The sequence below is a fragment of the Saxophila tyrrhenica genome (genome assembly GCF_035928015.1).
Source record: "Saxophila tyrrhenica strain CCFEE 5935 chromosome Unknown scaffold_9, whole genome shotgun sequence".
Taxonomy (NCBI): domain Eukaryota; kingdom Fungi; phylum Ascomycota; class Dothideomycetes; order Mycosphaerellales; family Extremaceae; genus Saxophila; species Saxophila tyrrhenica.
This window is the reverse complement of record NW_027041741.1, coordinates 278924-295482: the sequence shown is the minus strand read 5'-3', so window position 1 is coordinate 295482 and position 16559 is coordinate 278924. Positions and strand designations below refer to the sequence as shown.

The 16559-nt window shown below is 56.7% G+C and overlaps 8 protein-coding genes across 8 annotated transcripts; 5 read left to right on the top strand and 3 right to left on the bottom strand.

Annotated features, from left to right (window-relative positions):
* Positions 1 to 180: 180 nt before the first annotated feature.
* ras2_1 (RAS2 protein) lies at positions 181 to 979 on the bottom strand (the record flags this gene model as incomplete). Its single annotated transcript, XM_064803279.1, has 2 exons — positions 181 to 849; positions 899 to 979. The coding sequence occupies 2 exons, from the start codon at positions 977 to 979 to the stop codon at positions 181 to 183; spliced, it is 750 nt and encodes a 249-aa protein (XP_064658194.1).
* A 2983-nt stretch (positions 980 to 3962) lies between these two features.
* LTR77_006036 (uncharacterized protein) lies at positions 3963 to 4920 on the top strand (the record flags this gene model as incomplete). The annotated part of the gene is made up of 3 exons (XM_064803278.1): positions 3963 to 4127; positions 4187 to 4216; positions 4270 to 4920. 3 exons carry the CDS (start codon positions 3963 to 3965, stop codon positions 4918 to 4920), a joined length of 846 nt encoding a protein of 281 aa, XP_064658193.1.
* Positions 4921 to 5113: 193 nt separating this feature from the next.
* On the bottom strand, positions 5114 to 5827 carry LTR77_006035 (uncharacterized protein; the record flags this gene model as incomplete). Its single annotated transcript, XM_064803277.1, has 1 exon — positions 5114 to 5827. The coding sequence occupies one exon, from the start codon at positions 5825 to 5827 to the stop codon at positions 5114 to 5116; it is 714 nt and encodes a 237-aa protein (XP_064658192.1).
* Positions 5828 to 6810: 983 nt separating this feature from the next.
* LTR77_006034 (uncharacterized protein) lies at positions 6811 to 9151 on the top strand (the record flags this gene model as incomplete). Its single annotated transcript, XM_064803276.1, has 2 exons — positions 6811 to 6846; positions 6893 to 9151. 2 exons carry the CDS (start codon positions 6811 to 6813, stop codon positions 9149 to 9151), a joined length of 2295 nt encoding a protein of 764 aa, XP_064658191.1.
* Positions 9152 to 10731: 1580 nt separating this feature from the next.
* Positions 10732 to 11163, bottom strand: HHF1_1 (Histone H4; the record flags this gene model as incomplete). Its single annotated transcript, XM_064803275.1, has 3 exons — positions 10732 to 10895; positions 10952 to 11089; positions 11154 to 11163. The coding sequence occupies 3 exons, from the start codon at positions 11161 to 11163 to the stop codon at positions 10732 to 10734; spliced, it is 312 nt and encodes a 103-aa protein (XP_064658190.1).
* Positions 11164 to 11642: 479 nt separating this feature from the next.
* On the top strand, positions 11643 to 12241 carry HHT1_1 (histone H3.1; the record flags this gene model as incomplete). Its single annotated transcript, XM_064803274.1, has 3 exons — positions 11643 to 11667; positions 11798 to 11867; positions 11926 to 12241. 3 exons carry the CDS (start codon positions 11643 to 11645, stop codon positions 12239 to 12241), a joined length of 411 nt encoding a protein of 136 aa, XP_064658189.1.
* A 759-nt stretch (positions 12242 to 13000) lies between these two features.
* Positions 13001 to 13939, top strand: LTR77_006031 (uncharacterized protein; the record flags this gene model as incomplete). Its single annotated transcript, XM_064803273.1, has 1 exon — positions 13001 to 13939. The coding sequence occupies one exon, from the start codon at positions 13001 to 13003 to the stop codon at positions 13937 to 13939; it is 939 nt and encodes a 312-aa protein (XP_064658188.1).
* A 497-nt stretch (positions 13940 to 14436) lies between these two features.
* LTR77_006030 (uncharacterized protein) lies at positions 14437 to 16143 on the top strand (the record flags this gene model as incomplete). Its single annotated transcript, XM_064803272.1, has 2 exons — positions 14437 to 14782; positions 14849 to 16143. 2 exons carry the CDS (start codon positions 14437 to 14439, stop codon positions 16141 to 16143), a joined length of 1641 nt encoding a protein of 546 aa, XP_064658187.1.
* Between the last annotated feature and the right edge of the window lie 416 nt (positions 16144 to 16559).

The window sequence follows — 16559 nt, the reverse complement described above, 5'->3', positions numbered from 1 at the left end:
ACAGCAATGCAAACTTTGTGACTGTGCCGTATGAGGCCGCCCGCCGCATGAGAAGCAACGGGCTCGCATGCGCCCGCAGCGTGATTGCGATCATCTGATTGTCTTTTCCTGCGGCCTGCGCGAGCCAAACCCTACTCGCGGAGGCCACGCGACGGTTCCAAGTTGTTGTGGGTGTAGCGCTCAGAGAATGACGCATTTGCTGCCGCCCTTTTGGCGGTTGGTCTTCCTGCGGTAACGCGGTTCGCGGTCGTAGTCTCTGTCCGACATGTACTGTGCGCGTGTCGACTTGCTGAAAGCAGTGTTCATGCCGTCTCTTCCAGTAGTCTGACGCGATGGGCCTGACACTCGCTGCTTGCGAAGTTGCCGCACGACGTCGTAGAATGCCTTTTCCACGTTGATGCAGTTCTTCGCGGATGCTTCCACAAACTCGCAGTTTAGCTTCTTCGCTAGTGCGCTTCCCTCTTGTGTTGATACCTCACGCTCCGTCACCCTGTCGCATTTGTTGCCCACCAGCATGACAGGCGCCGGTCCCAACGATGCGTTCGACATTGTCTGTGACAAGGGCGAGCCTGGGTATGTCGGCGAACCTGCCGCAGCCGACTCTTTGACCCGCTGAATCTGGCGGTGGAACTTCTCCAGCTTCGTGAAGGACGAGCGTGAGGATATGCTGTAGACCAAAACAAAGCCTTCGCCGTCGCGGATCCACTGGTCCCTGAGCGCAATGTACTCCTCTTGCCCGGCAGTATCTAGCACTTCAAGCATGCATGACTGGCTGTCGATTTGTACTTGTTTACGGTACGAGTCTTCGATAGTAGGGTCGTACGTCTCGACGAATTGGTTCAGGCATAACTGGAGCGCCGTTAGCTTGCTGCCTGCACGAGACGAACGACACACTTACCTGAATGGTGAGAGCCGTCTTCCCGACACCTCCATCTCCCAGCACCACCAGCTTGTACATCGTCATCTTCCCGGAAGACATGGTGGCTCAAGATCTGCTGTTTGTGCGTTGGAATGTGGATTTCGAGGGGTCGGAGGGAGAAAGGTGTTGTTGCTGCTGGCCAGTGTTTCCGCCGGAGCTCAGGTATGCAGACGGCCAGCAACCATACAGCTGCGGCTACCACACCAGTTCACGGGTTGGTGACAGAACACCTTAAAGTCTGCTGTGGAATGACCGGAGCCAATGTTGTCGGCCAATGATCGCTTCTCTGGCTAAATTCGGCCCACACCACAGCAGTATTGAACCTAGAGTCAACCTTTAAGTGAATGGTCCTCGTGCTACCGGCGACAGAGCGCGATATATTGGCCCGGAAGAGAGAGTCGAGGGGTCAGTTGGTTGAGGTCTAGATGCAAGGTCGCGGAATTGTTGCTGAGAACTCGGCGTAGCTTTGTTAGGCAGTGGAGGTAAGGTAAAAGATCGACAGAAAGCGCCGGAGGGATGGGATGAAAAGTCCTGGTGCCCGCGTTCTTCTGGGAGCACAGCGACGTTGTCGGTGGAGAGAGATCGTCGGCCGCAGCTCTTTGCCCTTCGAGTCCCCGGAGGTTGGAGGGAAGGAAACGACAGAGCCGGGATGTATCTTTTTGGTGCCGAGCGCAGGATGGGGGTCCCTTCTCAAACAACACGTGCGGATCGCATGGCAATAGATTGCAAACGGCAGACCAGTGCCAAACGGGCAGCTCGATGGGATTGGACGATTGGGTCGGGTACGTGCAGTGTTACAGTCCGTCTTCCTGCCGTGACGCTTCAGAGACAATACTGCGTGCGACGAGACACGTCTGCGAGGGTGTACAGTAGATGGGAGAGGGTGAAGAAGTTGCCGAACCATGGATCAGCGGCGGGCGGGTGGCATTCGCTTCATCTCTCAACCCGTGGTTGCTCCTCCAAAGCTGATGTGGGCAGGCAAGCAAAATTTCTCGCAGACTCCACTTCCCCCGGGCCAAGCGAGCTGCCCTACTGTACTGAGCCTGCAGTGGTGTCGAGGATAGTCTGTCTGGTCTGTCTGGTCTGCCTCGTCTGCGCTCGCGGCGAAAAGGTACCTCTCCGCAAAGCGACTGCGTGAGGAGCTTCTGCAACGTCGGAGCAGTGGAGGTTTGGCCGTCTCGTCCCTCTGGACACGTCTAAACACTATCGTGAATGCTAGATCTAGGGTCTGCAAATGACAGGGGTGAGGGCGCCTTGCCGCGCCCAGCAAAATGGCTCGCGCGTGGGAAGTCGACGGTCCGGCAAACCTATTGTATAGCGCCGGGAGTACATTTGCGTGCCGCAGTTCGAAGCCAATAGGCTGCGGAGACACCTCCACAGCAAGGCCTACGTCCGAGAGCTGCTGCGATCTGGTAGAGAGCTCTATCACGGATCGTACCTGAGTATCTCACTCGGACGATCCGATGGCAGGCAGACTTGTCCGCATCCGCTGTAGAATGGCTCGGTTACAGCATGCGGCTAAGGACAGAGGCCCGTCCGTTGATAACGGCGAGCGTGGTGGACAGCCTCGCCGGAGAGTGTTCTGTAGTCATGGCAAAGGCTTTCGGTGGGATGAGGGTGATGAGGATCGCAAGCCTTCTTCGTGATAGCCACGCACTTGCGCGACTAGTCGAACGTGCGTGGGATGATGGGCATTGACAGATCCCACGCTGGGCAACTCATCGAGACCACGATAATAGGTATCGAGACGAAACGTTGACAGAAGGATCCTGGTCGTGGAAGGGCTGGCCCTCGACCAGGTCACCTTGATTGCTGATCAAACGATGCAACCCAGCAAGGCCAGCTGGCGAGGTCGACCAGCATTCTCCACATGTCGTAAGGTACCGACCATGTGTGTCGGTTCTTCCAACGCATGGCTAGCAGATCATGTGAGGTGAGAGTCTGGTCGTGTCTGCCAATAGACAGCTCAATGTATAGGGAATTTTGCCATTGGTCAGAGGTCAGACGCAGTGTTGAACGGCGAGCTGCTACGGTCGATATATCGGCTGTACAACAACACCTCCATGAACGCTGGTCGAAGAATTGGAGGCCCACGACGGACTCGAACGCAGTCTTTCCAGCATCCTCTGTGTCACTCCGAAACTCACCGTGCCCTCAACTCTCAACACCTTCCTACCCCTCACAACGATCGCCATGAACCCGACCCGACCTGTCAAGCCTGTCAGCTCGTTACCAAAACACTGGTAGCAACCCGCACATCCCAACCACGGGACTTTCGAGGCTTTTCAGACAGTCTGGGCTTCGGTGCCTTCCGCACCCTGCTCGAGACTCCCGGGGGAGGAGTGTCGATCTGCGTGGTGATAGCAGGGGAAAACATCCTCCTTGAAGTCTGCTCGCTATTCATGGAAAGGATGTCGACGATCGTGCAATTTCTAGGCGCGGAGCAACGTCCGAAGGGCCTACCGAGAGAGGTCCCGATGCGTGCTTTGCAGACGGATAAGAGCCGGGAATGCGCCCAGGGGGAGTGATTGGGCGGGGTACGCACGAATGCAAGTGATGTTGGGCAGAAGTTGTGGGTGGAAGTTGGGCGCCTCTTCTCGAGTTTCCGAGTCGATTCCGTGCTTTTTGAAAGAACTTGCCAATTTCACTGCAATCAGGAACTTGATGAACATACGCTAGCGTCATGCAGGCTGCGGCCAATTAGAAACATTACACGTGACTTAGGATTAGGGTCAGGGTAGGCACGACCAACGATCCAGTACGACAGCCACAGGCGGTGCGTTTCAGATATACTGGAGTACTCATGTTCGGCGAGCGAAGCAGTTGTCAACTAATAAGCTCCGTGAGGTTCTCATAACGGTGAGCGGTCCAGCGTGCAGCAATGGACAATGTGGTGCTCCAACAGTAGCCGACATCGCTGAAGATGGATAGCTTCGAGCTGGTGTAGCTCACGTAGAAGCAGCTGTATCATGACATCTCTTCGAAGCGTTCTAGGAAAACAACAGTAGGTGGTAGCCTTTGTACGTTTGTACCCTCCTCAATCATGGCACTCAAAACCAAGCCCAAAGCCCTCTTCTTCGACGTCTTCGGTACCTGTGTAGACTGGAGGACGTCGGTCACAGATGCACTATGGAACGCAGCAAGAATGGCATTGAACGATCCGACTTCCTCCATCGCAACGAGGATACGGATGGTGGCGACTGATATGGTGACACATTCTTCTACAAGACTTCCCAGGACGAGAGCGCTTGCTAACGCCACGAACAGACATATGAGCAATGGGGCGAAATAGCACAAGTAAGAAGCTCCTCCTCCTCCAACCACAGCACATCAGATTGAACAGCCACCAGGAATGGCGCAACGGCTACCTCACCTTCGTCCGCGCCATCGCCACCGGCGAGCTCACCGACTTCAAAACCATCGACGCCCACCACCTCGAATCTTTGCACTCCATCCTCACCTCGCACAACCTCATCTTCCCGCGCCAACCCGCCGACGCCACGCCGGACATGCTCGCCCACGACGGCTCCCTCTGGGACGAACCCACGCTCCAACAACTGAACATGGTCTGGCACCGCCTCGCCCCCTGGCCTGACACTGTAGCCGGGCTTGCCGCGCTGAACCAGCTGGGCTTCGCCACTTGCACGCTTTCCAACGGGAATGTGAGTTTGCTCGAAGACATGGTCACTTTCGGCCAAATGCCCTTCACGCACATCTACTCAGCCGAAATGTGGCGGAGCTACAAGCCCGATCCGAAAGTCTACCTCGGCGCGGCGGAGAAGATGGGCGTGAAGCCCGATGAGTGCGTGTTGGTGGCGGCGCATTTGGACGATTTGAAGGCGGCGAGGGGGTGTGGGTTTGGGACGGTTTATGTGGAGCGGCCGCGGGAGGAGAGGAGGCCCGAGTTGAGGGGGGAGGGGTTGCCGGATGTGTGGGTGGGCGAGGGGGAGGAGGGCTTTGTGGAGGTGGCGAGGAGGTTGAGGGGGGAGGTGGGAGGGTGATGGGAGAGGGATGGACTCGTGGAAGACTTTGCTTTTCGTGTATGTAAGTCACATGGCGTTGTAACTGCTTCGCTGGTCTCATCTTGTGCAAATCTTGCTTCTTCTTGAATGTTCATCCGTCACGGCATTGCTCGTAGTCGTCGTTAAGGCATCGCTCGTCACTATCAAGCTCGTCAAGTCTCTCTCTCCCCCCCTAACCGCCAAAGCGCCTGCCGCTGCTCTCGAGCGAAACCCAGCCATGGCTGTGCTCCCAATCGTTACTCACCACCGTCCACGGACCCTGGTCAACATCGTCCTCATACCACTCCGCCTCCTCCTGCGTCTGCACGCGGCGAAACCATCCTGCCATCTCCACCATATCCTCCAGCGCGAGACCCTGCGCGCCGTACGGCAGAGCAAAGGTGTTGACGAGGTGCGCCGCAGTATGCATGACGAACCTTTTCAGCTCCCAGTGCTCGTTGTCGACGTGCCAGTGAACCTTGCCGGTCATCTGCGAGCCGACATCGAGCTTCGAGTCTTCAGTCCAGAAACTGAAGGTGGCAAGGCTTTGGAACGGCGTGCCGAGCTCGAAAGTTATCGACCCGAGCTCCGCGTTTGGTGGCAGAGTGGCGCGGAGCTTGCTTGCCTGGGATGGTGAGGCGTTGGCTTGACCGCAGCTTTCATAGCGAGGGTCGAGATCGTTGTAGAAGCGGGCGGAGGTGGGATCGTAGTTCACCCAGACGTTGACGCGGAAGGTGGTGTGGTAGAGGAAGGCGGCCCAGATCTCGTCGGCGTAGGCGGGCCATACTTTGCACTCGTGTGGAGCTTGAAGGCTAGCGAGAGGGACTGTTTTGTCGGCGAAGAGGTGGTGGTAGTACTGCTGTCGCTCGTCGTTGGAGAGGGGAGACAGCTTGAATTGGGTGTCCATGGTGCCTTCACTGTTGGGCTTATCGATGGAGCGAAGGTTGGTGTCTGGCGGGAAGATGGTGTTGGTGTCACTGCGAGCTGTGTTTGCGTCGGCTTCCTGCAGTGTGACGGATGCTGTGTCCTGCCGTTTACGGTACTTGCGGTTGTAATGGGAAGGCTCTGAGATTTTGCGTTTTTTGCAGGTGGGCTCATGATGTGAGCTGGAAGTGAGCAGAGTGAAGCCATGATCGGACGTGGTAAGATGGTCGTGTTTCAGGCAGCCGTGGTGATATTTTCGCAACAGTTGAGAGACAGCAGCGAGATCGAAGAGATGTTATGAACTATGAGAGAGACATCAATAGCAAGGCGTTCTTATTGTTGCGATTGCGCGTGTTGACCTGACTTCATCGACGTTCACCTCACGAGTGTCCTTCACCACAGCGTCGCGCCATCGAATTTATCACCCTTCACTGCAACCCTCTTCATTGTCCCATGTATCGTGCGTCTACCTCTTCTCCAGGATCCAGCGCAAAGGCCAAAACGTCTGATGAAAAGTGATGTGCGATGCCTCGTAAGCGACGCTTGATGGGTTTCAAAAATTCCCTGCCGATCCGAAGACCAACAGAAGTGGTCAGTTGATAGTTTTCAACTAGCAAAAACGCTACCTCGGACGAATCCTCACTGGTAAGCGTACTGCCCGTGCACTGGTAGGGGAGTCAGTATGTGTAGAGCTGTATGTTGGGTTCAGAGTAACTCACCTTGGATGGAAAGCGGAACAGAGTTGTTGCAAAGAATCGACAGGAGAAAAGCAGCCTCCGAGGCTTGGCAACTCTAATCTTGCGGCCCGAGACGCGGTAGCCTGATTGGGACGCCGGCCGCAATCCGCAGGGCAGGCGCGACTCTCATCACTCCGTGTGAACAGCGTCGACATGTGATTTCATCCCGCGTTACGTTCTTCCTTTCCGCCATTGAGTCTGGTCGCCAGCCAGTCGCATACTCTCCAACATGCAGGACCCTAGCTATGGAGTCGCGCAGCAGCTCGTAAGCCACACCATCCCTCTCCGAAGACCTCCACTAACAACACCAGCAAAACCATGTCCACCTCACATCCGGCCATCGCTTCCCAATCCTGCACTCGCTCAGCCTCCAGCAAGCCCATGCCTACCTCCTCGATGCCCCGACCATCGTCAAGCAGACCGCGCCCATGTCCTGGACCTACCTGAATGCTCCCCAAGATGGCACCGTCTTCCTTGAATGGATCTCGCGCGCCAATGGTGAGCAGCGCTTCCCTTCCGACGGCTACGTCTGGGCAGATCCAGAGCAGACGTACAGACAAGACTTCAACGGCTACACGGTCGAAATGCTGGTGCACACCGTCGGCTTCAGACCCAACTTCGACCAAATGGCTACGCACGCGCGAACGAGGTATCATTTCATTCACAAAGCGCCTAGCCTCAACGCACCGCCGCCAGACCCCAGCCTTTGGATCGTGCATTACCACCGGACGGACCCTCACATGGTCCTGGATGTCCGACAGATCCCAATCCCTCACCCGACACGCGTGATGATGCAGGAGAGGCAATGGCTCGAGAAGCAGGGCAGACTGGAGAAGAAGGACTTTATGCTGCACGACCGCGACCACTGGCCGCAGATCAGCGTTCCGAACAGCATGCAGCAGATGCCACAGCATGGCATGTACGGGCAAGGGATGACACCGCAGCAGCAGATGATGTTGCAGCAACAACGAGGGTACCCATCGCAGACGAATTATCCTATGCAGCAGCCGCCGGCCAAGCGAGCGCGACACTCAGGTCCGAGTGGTGCTGCCGGGTCTATTAGTGAAGGGCACGACAACAGCATTGAGGAGGAGGAGAACACTGGCTTGGGAGACTTCTTCGACCATCTCTCCCCTCGCGAGATCAGCTCGGTGCGGTTTATGCAACATCATCGCTGGATGGAAGAGGTCTTCTCATCTCCATACGCCTCTGCTCGGATCGTGCCGCCTGATCTTGGGATGGGACTTATGGGCACGCTGAAGGGTCTAACAGAGGGTATCCTAGATCCACCGTCCGTCGAAGCGATCACGAAGGATTCGGAGGCTGCTGAGAGGGCAAAGGAGGCTCAGCCGTTCACGAATTTGAAGAAGGAGCAGATCGATGAGTTCGGCAAGCGCGTGGAGAAGCATCTTGAGGAGGGCCAGGCGGAGATTGAGAGGATGAAGCGGGAGCATGCAGAGAAGATGGCGGAGTGGAAGAAGAGCAGCATGGTTCTGCAGGCGGAGAAGCGGTTACGGTATGCAACGTGGGAAGGGCATGAAAGTGCGGCGCCAGCCTATAGACTGGAAGGGCCGCCAACTAATGGACATGCGGAGGAAGGAGCAGGCAAGGAGACGGTAGAGCAGATCGTCGCGGATGTTGAAAAGACGCTCGGTGTGAAGGTTGAGGGTGGGAATGAGGCGACGCTTGTTGAGAAGGGCGGGCTGGAGAGAGAAGAAGCGCAGCAGCGAGTCAGCGATGACATGGGCATGGGAGGGCAAGACATGAATGACTTCCAGCAGCAAGATGCGATGATGAGCGGCGCGAACAACATGTCTGGCCAACAGCAAGACTACGGCCAGCAGCAGTACCAGATGCAGGCAGACACCTCGCAGCAGTACTCGATGCCTCAGCAGTCCATGTCAGCGCAGCAGCAGTACGGCCAATCCACCCCGCAACCTCAGCAGCCTAATCAAGGCCTCATGTCCGGCAACAACAACAACAACAACAACAACAACGGCATGGGCGGCATGTCAATGAACATGGGCGACGACTCGTTAATGGACGACATGAACATGGACGTCGACGTCGGCCAAGGCGATATCGACTTCATCGAGCACAGCCCGCAGACAGGCGATAACGAAGGTGCTCCTACACCCCTCGCAGGCGACACTCCAGCACAAGCAGCTTCCACAACGCAAGCCGCGCCCTCACAGACCGGCACACCCCTCACCCTCGGCGAAACCGGCCAACAATCCGCTCCCTCGAACCAGCCAACCCCCCAACCCCCCACCGACCCTTCCGCTCCCGCGCCAGCAGCGCAAACAGTTTCTCAACCCGACGAAGCTTCCGCGCACCTCTCCACGAACCCTGACCCCAAGTCGCTTGACCAAGGACAAGAAGATAGCACGACCAACCTCTTCGACGACGGCACGTTCGACGATCTGGCTAATATGGGGGACGGAGGGGTAGGAGGGGACGACGGGTTGTTGGATTTTGACGGGCTGGGCGACGGGGAGGGGGAGTCGGCGTTTGCTGAGGCGATGCATGGGACTGATACTGGGACGCCTGGTAATGAGGGTGGAGCTTAGAGGTGATGGGGGCCAGGGGTGTAGATGTAGGATAGTTAGACGAACGAAACCTGTTTCACTACCTGACGCACTCTTCTGCCTCGTCTACTGCATTCACGTTGTCACTTTACGTCGTCGAAGGCTCTCTCCTCGTAGGGAAGAGTGTTGCTGAAGCGCTTTGAGCTGTTTTGGACTGAGGGTTAGGGTTGGGGTTGCGAGTCCAAGTCGACGGCGACAGCGACGACAACACTTCTACAGCTTGGATCACTTTCAGACTCGGCATATATCTTCTTTATACTATGGCCGAGTTATTTGGGCGTTTTTGTGGTTGTAGGAGTGACATCGCGGGCGTGGTAGCTGGATATATGTTTTGATATGCTTGGAATCTGTGGTTTTGGTGAACCTGTATGCTTGTCAACGTGGGAGTATGGTCACTTTTCTGATCAAACAGATAGAATACTGCGAGATGATTCTCTCGACCTGGTGTAGTATTGATGGGGCATACAACGATCAATGTAATGACATGGACGATCCAGAGATGGTTGGAAACTTGGTAGGGTCGTCTACGTGGACTGTTTTGCCGTCGTCGACGGTCTGTATCGGTCGTCTAACCTCGAGGCTTCAACCATGTACAGAAGACCCAACGACGAATACGCAAGCACATACTCTACAGGCTCACGGGAAGGGCTGGGCATAGCGTACCAGACAAATACACGTATGAGCAGAATCACCGAAAGGCTTCAGCAGGGCATCAACTCCCCCCTCACACTCATCGCTCACGTCCGCTTCCATCGCCACCAGCACGACGGCTCCCCAGGCAAGCGCCGCCTGCGCCGAACGAATGCTCAACAGCGAACGGAAGGCAGGGCACTGAGAGATAGAGATGGCGATGATTGAGCTACGGGAGGTTCATGTTCATGCGATGGTATGCGGGTCAAAGGGAACCACCGGGGCCGTTGAGCAGGAGCAGCGCAGATGGGGGAAGTCCGCCTCCATCTCCATCGACGACGACGCGGGCAATGACGGAGAGAGAGTTTGGCATTACATGTAAGGAAGGCAGTTGCTGCTAGGGAGATGGATGTTGCTCGCTCTCGTACTTGCAGACGGACCGGACTTGCAGAACGAGAAGCCCTTTCCTCCGGCCTGCCTTGCCTTCGCTCATGCAGCAAGGCCAGACCGGACATCTGCCAGGCTGAAGGCAAAACAACGCGGTGGTCCTTGCACTCCAGGGCGCGCGCCTTCTTCGAAGCATAAGGTAAACAGCAGACGAGCGCGAGAACAGGAAGAGAGGAATGAAGCAAGATGGTGGTGGATGTAGTATTCTCATTTGCAGCAGCTCGACTATTCACCATGAAACGCCCTGAGCCGTTATACTACAAAGCACTGCACTCAAAAACAAGCAAGGCCATGTCTGCAGCCTGCATTCCCATTGCCATGACCCCGCCCACCGCGCGCCGTCCATCTCGCCAGCTCACCGCTTGAGCCGCTGCATCATGCTGATGGATATCTGAAAGTCGTCATGGAAACATGCAAAAAGGATGATGATGTGTTGATGTGGTTGAGGGTATCGAAGTCGGAGAGGTTTGTGGTGGTGTGGTTGTTTAACCGCCGAAGCCGTAGAGAGTGCGGCCTTGCCTCTTGAGCGCGTAGACGACGTCGAGGGAGGTGACGGTCTTGCGCTTCGCGTGCTCGGTGTATGTGACTGCGTCGCGGATCACGCCTTCGAGGAAGGTCTTGAGGACACCGCGGGTCTCTTCGTAGATCACTGGGAGAGATGTCAGATGTTGTTCGAGGCTGTGGATGTGTGAGTGAAGGACGTACTGGCCGAGATACGCTTGACACCGCCACGACGCGCGAGACGACGGATGGCAGGCTTGGTTATGCCCTGGATGTTGTCGCGCAAAATCTTGCGGTGACGCTTCGCACCGCCCTTGCCGAGGCCCTTGCCACCTTTGCCGCCTGTTGATGGAGCGTTAGCATATGGAAGACGGATGATGTGGTGTTTGTGGAAGGCTGTACTCACGTCCAGTCATGTTGATGTGTGGGTGGGTGGTTGAGAGTTGGAGAGGTAGAGTGGTATTGATGGAAGTTGATGGATGTTGTGGTGTAGACGCGTTGTGGTTGTGAGTGGATGAGGAACAGAAAGCTGGAAGGGCGGATGGTGGGGAATAAAGAGAGGCGGCGCTGTTTCGCGCCTGCCCGCGTATCACGAAGCAGCTGCGTTGATTGTGAGCGCGCTAAGCCCGATCCAGCGCAATCAACAAAACTCGTTCTTTCCTTCACGCAAATTCGGGGTCCGTGCATGTCAAACAAGCACGCGCGCTTTCCAGTCGATTGATCTGAGAAGTTCGGAAGGTGATTACACAGCCTGCCCGCTTTCCATATCTTCCGCTTCCCCCACCACCCAAACTTGTTCCTCTCCATCCACATCCACTCTCAACCACATTATCTCATCAACATCCACCCATCACAACAACTCAACAACACATCACCACACAACACAACCACTGCAATGGCCCGTACCAAGCAGACAGCGCGTAAGTCATCACTGCCATCAACCTCACCGTCGCAATCTGCACATGGTGGTCGCCGCCACCTGGCTGCAGCCTGACGCGACTTCACCTTCACAACATCACCTCACAACATCTGCTAACATACCACCAACAGGCAAGTCCACTGGTGGCAAGGCCCCACGTAAGCAGCTCGCGTCCAAGGCAGCTCGCAAGTCCGCGCCATCGTAAGTCACTTCACACCATCAACTTCACCTCAGCCTTCACATGCTAACAACCTCTCAGCACCGGTGGTGTGAAGAAGCCTCACAGGTACAAGCCGGGTACCGTCGCCCTCCGTGAGATCCGTCGCTACCAGAAGTCGACCGAGCTCCTCATTCGCAAGCTGCCCTTCCAGCGTCTGGTCCGTGAGATCGCCCAGGACTTCAAGTCCGACCTGCGCTTCCAGAGCTCGGCCATCGGCGCCCTCCAGGAGTCCGTTGAGGCCTACCTCGTCTCGCTCTTCGAAGACACCAACCTCTGCGCCATCCACGCAAAGCGTGTCACCATCCAGAGCAAGGACATCCAGCTCGCGCGCCGCCTCCGTGGTGAGCGCTCGTAAGCGATGACTCTCCTTCTACCTCACATCAACAACACGACCACATGAGCGACACGACCATCTCGACCTCCTCCGGCAACATGGCTAGTCAGCAACGGCTGGCATTTGGGCTTGGGTGACGGGCGATGGGCATGGCTTGTTGTGGTTGTTTATTCTATCATCATGGCGTTCAGGACTCGAGAGGTGGGCATGGGTTGAGATATCACAGTGGTGCACCGGGTGGTTCAAAGGGGGCACATCATGCGAGCGATGTATCATAATGACAATGATACCAGGCAGAAGGCCTTTCAGATAATACTGCTTCTCATCTTCTCATCATCCTTCCATGACACGCTTCTCTAATTTGCTTGCTGCCTGCCTCACTGCCGGGCGCAATCAGCCTCCGGCGCCGAGATGCTTCTTTCGTTGTTTTGCCGGCTGGAAGGGAGTTCCGATGCTTTACGCGTCGACTTGTCGGTATTCCCTCACATTGACAGCACCTATACTGGAATCACTCGTACGGGAACAATACACATGAATGCTGGTGGTATGCAGCGGTCCTCCAATTCTTCGTACTGTACCTGTATCCGAAGTGCACCAAGCTCGACCCGCATTGCCGAACTCGCAGCAGAACCTCCACCTCTCATTCATTAAGACCGACGAAAAATGTCGCATCGCCATTGAGCGTGCCCACAGTAACTATGGCTTTACAAGAATATCTTCCACAACATCCTTAGCCTCCTGGCCGTCAATGCCGCCTCTCACGAGAGCCTCAGATCCACAATGACCGTCCACTTCCTCTTCGGACGGTCGACCCTCTCGCGCCTACACGCCCAGGTCAATCGCAATATCCTGCGCAACCACCACGCCAGACATGAGTCTACGAAGGCCTCTCCTGGCACCAACGGCTCCGCGAACGGCTCCTCCTCCTCCAGCAGTACCTCCTCGAACGCCGCCAATGCCGGCCAGCGACAACACACCATCCCCGGCCCCTCCTGGGCCTGGATCGACCCCTTCATGCGCCCCCTCCGCGCCTACGGCCGCATGCAGAACCGCTCCCCCTTGACCACCCAACTCGAGTCCTCCCTCGTGATCTACTACCTCGGCGACCTCTGCTCGCAAACGATCGGCAGCAACGTCTTCCTCGACGGCGAGTACGAGCCCATCCGCGGCTTGCGCGCCATGCTCATCGGGAGTATAAGCTCGATCCCCAGCTATAAGTGGTTCATCTTTTTGGGGAATAATTTCAATTTCGCCGGGAGCTGGGCGTTGAGCATCACCACGAAGATCTGTGTGAATCAGTGTTTTTTCACGCCGGTGTTTAATACGTATTTCTTCGGCATGCAGACGTTGCTCGCGGGGGGCAGTTGGGCGGAGGCAGGGGAGAGGGTGAGGCACGCGGTGCCGGTGAGTTGGGTGAATAGCTGGAAAGTGTGGCCGGCGGTGACGGCTTTCAGTTTTACGTTTATCCCCTGGCAGTATCGGAATGTGTTTGCCGGGGTGGTGGCGATTGGGTGGCAGAGTTATTTGGGGTGGGTGAATAAGAGGGAGGAGAATCGGGAGGTCAAGGAGCATGAGATGGAGGCGAGGAAGGAGGGGGTTGGTTCGGGGCAGGCGGCGAAGATTGGGAGGGAGACGGCGGCGGATGAGAATGTTGGGGGGCAGGGGAAGAAGAGGAGGAAGAGGCGGAGGGTTGAGGAGCAGGCGGAGGAGGGTGAGTGAGCGGGCGTGGACATGAGGAGTTGGGGAGACGCTCGAGGATTTCGCGAAGTGCTCTGAGTCCTGAGGATCATTGAGGACAAGTTCTTCGACACGGCATTCCAGCGAACCTTGGACAACACCGATTGCGCAAGCTTCTTCCGTTGGCAACGAGCTGCCCAGCGGCGAACCGACACGTCTGTGCCATCTTCATAAGTTGGGAGAACACTCGGTCAATCACTACGCTTAACCATGTTGGCGTTCTGAAAGAGGTTGGATAGAGCGCAAGGCTTACTGGATTAGGGGAATGATTGGGACATGATACCCGCTGGATAGAGCATCGTAGAAATGGCAATAGATCATAGAACTCTTGTACACAGTATCAGAGATCGATCCTGCTGTATTCAACACCTCTTGAGCTTCTTAACGCGTGAAAACAGCTTCGCGTCAACCCGCGTTTCAATCATTGATGGCTACACTTCATCTCTTCCTCACGACACCAACTTCACTATGATGAGAACATGGCCATCTCACTCTCGCAGAACGACACCTCCACCGTAACACCAGATAACGCGAGCGACTATGGCTCCGACATCGACGACGAAACCGCCTTCTCCCTCCTCTCGCAAGCCGAACTGCAGGCGCCCGTAGAACCGTCATTCCTCGCCAGCATCGAGGACATACCCATCCCCGTCGAGCATGAATCTCTGGAGCAGCGGATCCATCTGCGCCTTTCGCGGCTGCAGCAGTCACTGGACAGCGTGCGTGAGAGCAGTGCCCGCATCGAAGCCATCGTTGGTGCGAGGAGGGCCCAGGAGGCGAGCGTGGAGATCGAGTACGACGAGATCAACCGGGGCCAATTCTCGCGTGAGTACCTTCACTGGGGGATGGAGTGGTGGATAGATGGCTAATGGGCTGACTAGCGACTTGTAGCTGTGCGGCAGGATGAGAGTCAGGCAACCCAGACGCAACAGGAAGAAGTGGATCTGAAGACCGACACACGCTCACCGATCGAGCGATGGCGGACGAAGCCCAAGAAGCCGCTCTCAGTCACTGATCTCGTCAGCCCGGCGTGGTGCGAGCAGCAGTATGAGTACAACCTCTCGAAATACGGACGGATACGGGCGACGAAGGCAATGAAGGAGGGGTCCAAGGTGCATAAGGTGCTCGAGGAGCAGGTACACACTGCCGTGCCGGTGGAGACGGTGTCGAAGGAAGATGCTTTTGGGCTGAGGATATGGAATACGATTGAGGGATTGCGGACGCTGAGGGAGGATGGTTTGACGAGGGAGCTGGAGGTTTGGGGGGTGTTACAGGGTGAGGTGGTGATTGGGATTATTGATGAGATTAGCACGACGTGTCCGGATGAGCAGATGGAGGCGGATATGCTGGATGGTGGAGCGTCGAAGGGTGGTAAGAAGGGGAAGAAGGTCGAGCAGCTGGCGCCTGGGCAGCAGACTTTGACGGACTTTCTTACCAGCTCGCAGACCAACGGGTTGCTGCAGAACGACAGCGCCTTTCTTGGTACCCTACATCCAGAGAAACCACGAACTTATTACCTCAAAGATATCAAGACCCGCCAATCTCGCACCCTCCCCGGCCCCGGCGCAGCCTCCCGCCCGACGCACATGCAGCTCATGCTCTACCACCGCCTCCTCACTTCCCTCGCCGCCAACGAGGTCCCAGCAGACACAGTCTTCACCCGCTACGGCCTCGATCCGCACACGACCTTCAGCGACAAATTCATCGCCGAGATCGCCAACCTCAACGTCCCTCCCCCCACCAGCCAGAACGACAGCGAAGCCCTCGAACCAGGCCGCGAAGACCCCCTGACCGTGCTGCTGGCCCACAACACCCTCACCGCCCTCTGGACCCTCATGATCTCCGAATTCCAACTCACCTTCCCCCCCACCACCTCCCCCTCAATCTCCCCCCTCCTAACCGCCTCCTTCCGCACCGCCTCCGCCCACAGCGCCACCGAACCCGCCGGCTCCATAATCGGCACCCGCGTCTTCTTCTTCGACCCCCCAATCATCAACGCCTACCTGCGAAGCGAAATGGCCTGGTGGAAAGGCGAGCGCGCAACGGTGGGCGTGGAGGTCGAGGAGGCGTATAAGTGCGCGCGGTGCGACTTTGCTGAGGGCTGTACGTGGAGGAGGGGGAGGGTGGAGGAGGGGTTGCGGAAGGCGAGGTTGAGACGGGAGGGGAGGGGGAGGAGTGAAGTTTGATGTTTTGACGCTTTGAAGGGTGGCTGGATCTCCGTGTGGATGATTTTATGGGCTATGACGGGGTTAGGGTGCTGGCTTTTAGCGTGGCGTTGCTGGGTCCGGGGAGGATGGGATAGGGGTAGGTGTGGGCACAGGTAGCGGCGTCCGAGCCTATGAGTGCGAGTTGATACGAGAGAACGAGCTGCAGAGACCTGGCTCCATCGGTGTACACATACTTGTAGCTCACGTGTTCACATGCTGGAGCGTCGACGACGACGTTGATGCCGCCGGGAAAGAGGCAGCGTCGCCAACGTACTAAACCCTTCATCAAGACATTCATACCCCCCGTTGGACGGCGGAGAAGTCGTTGCCGCCATGTCATTGGGAAACTTTCTGGTCCTACAAACGTCCATCCTCATCGTCATGGCCCTCTCATC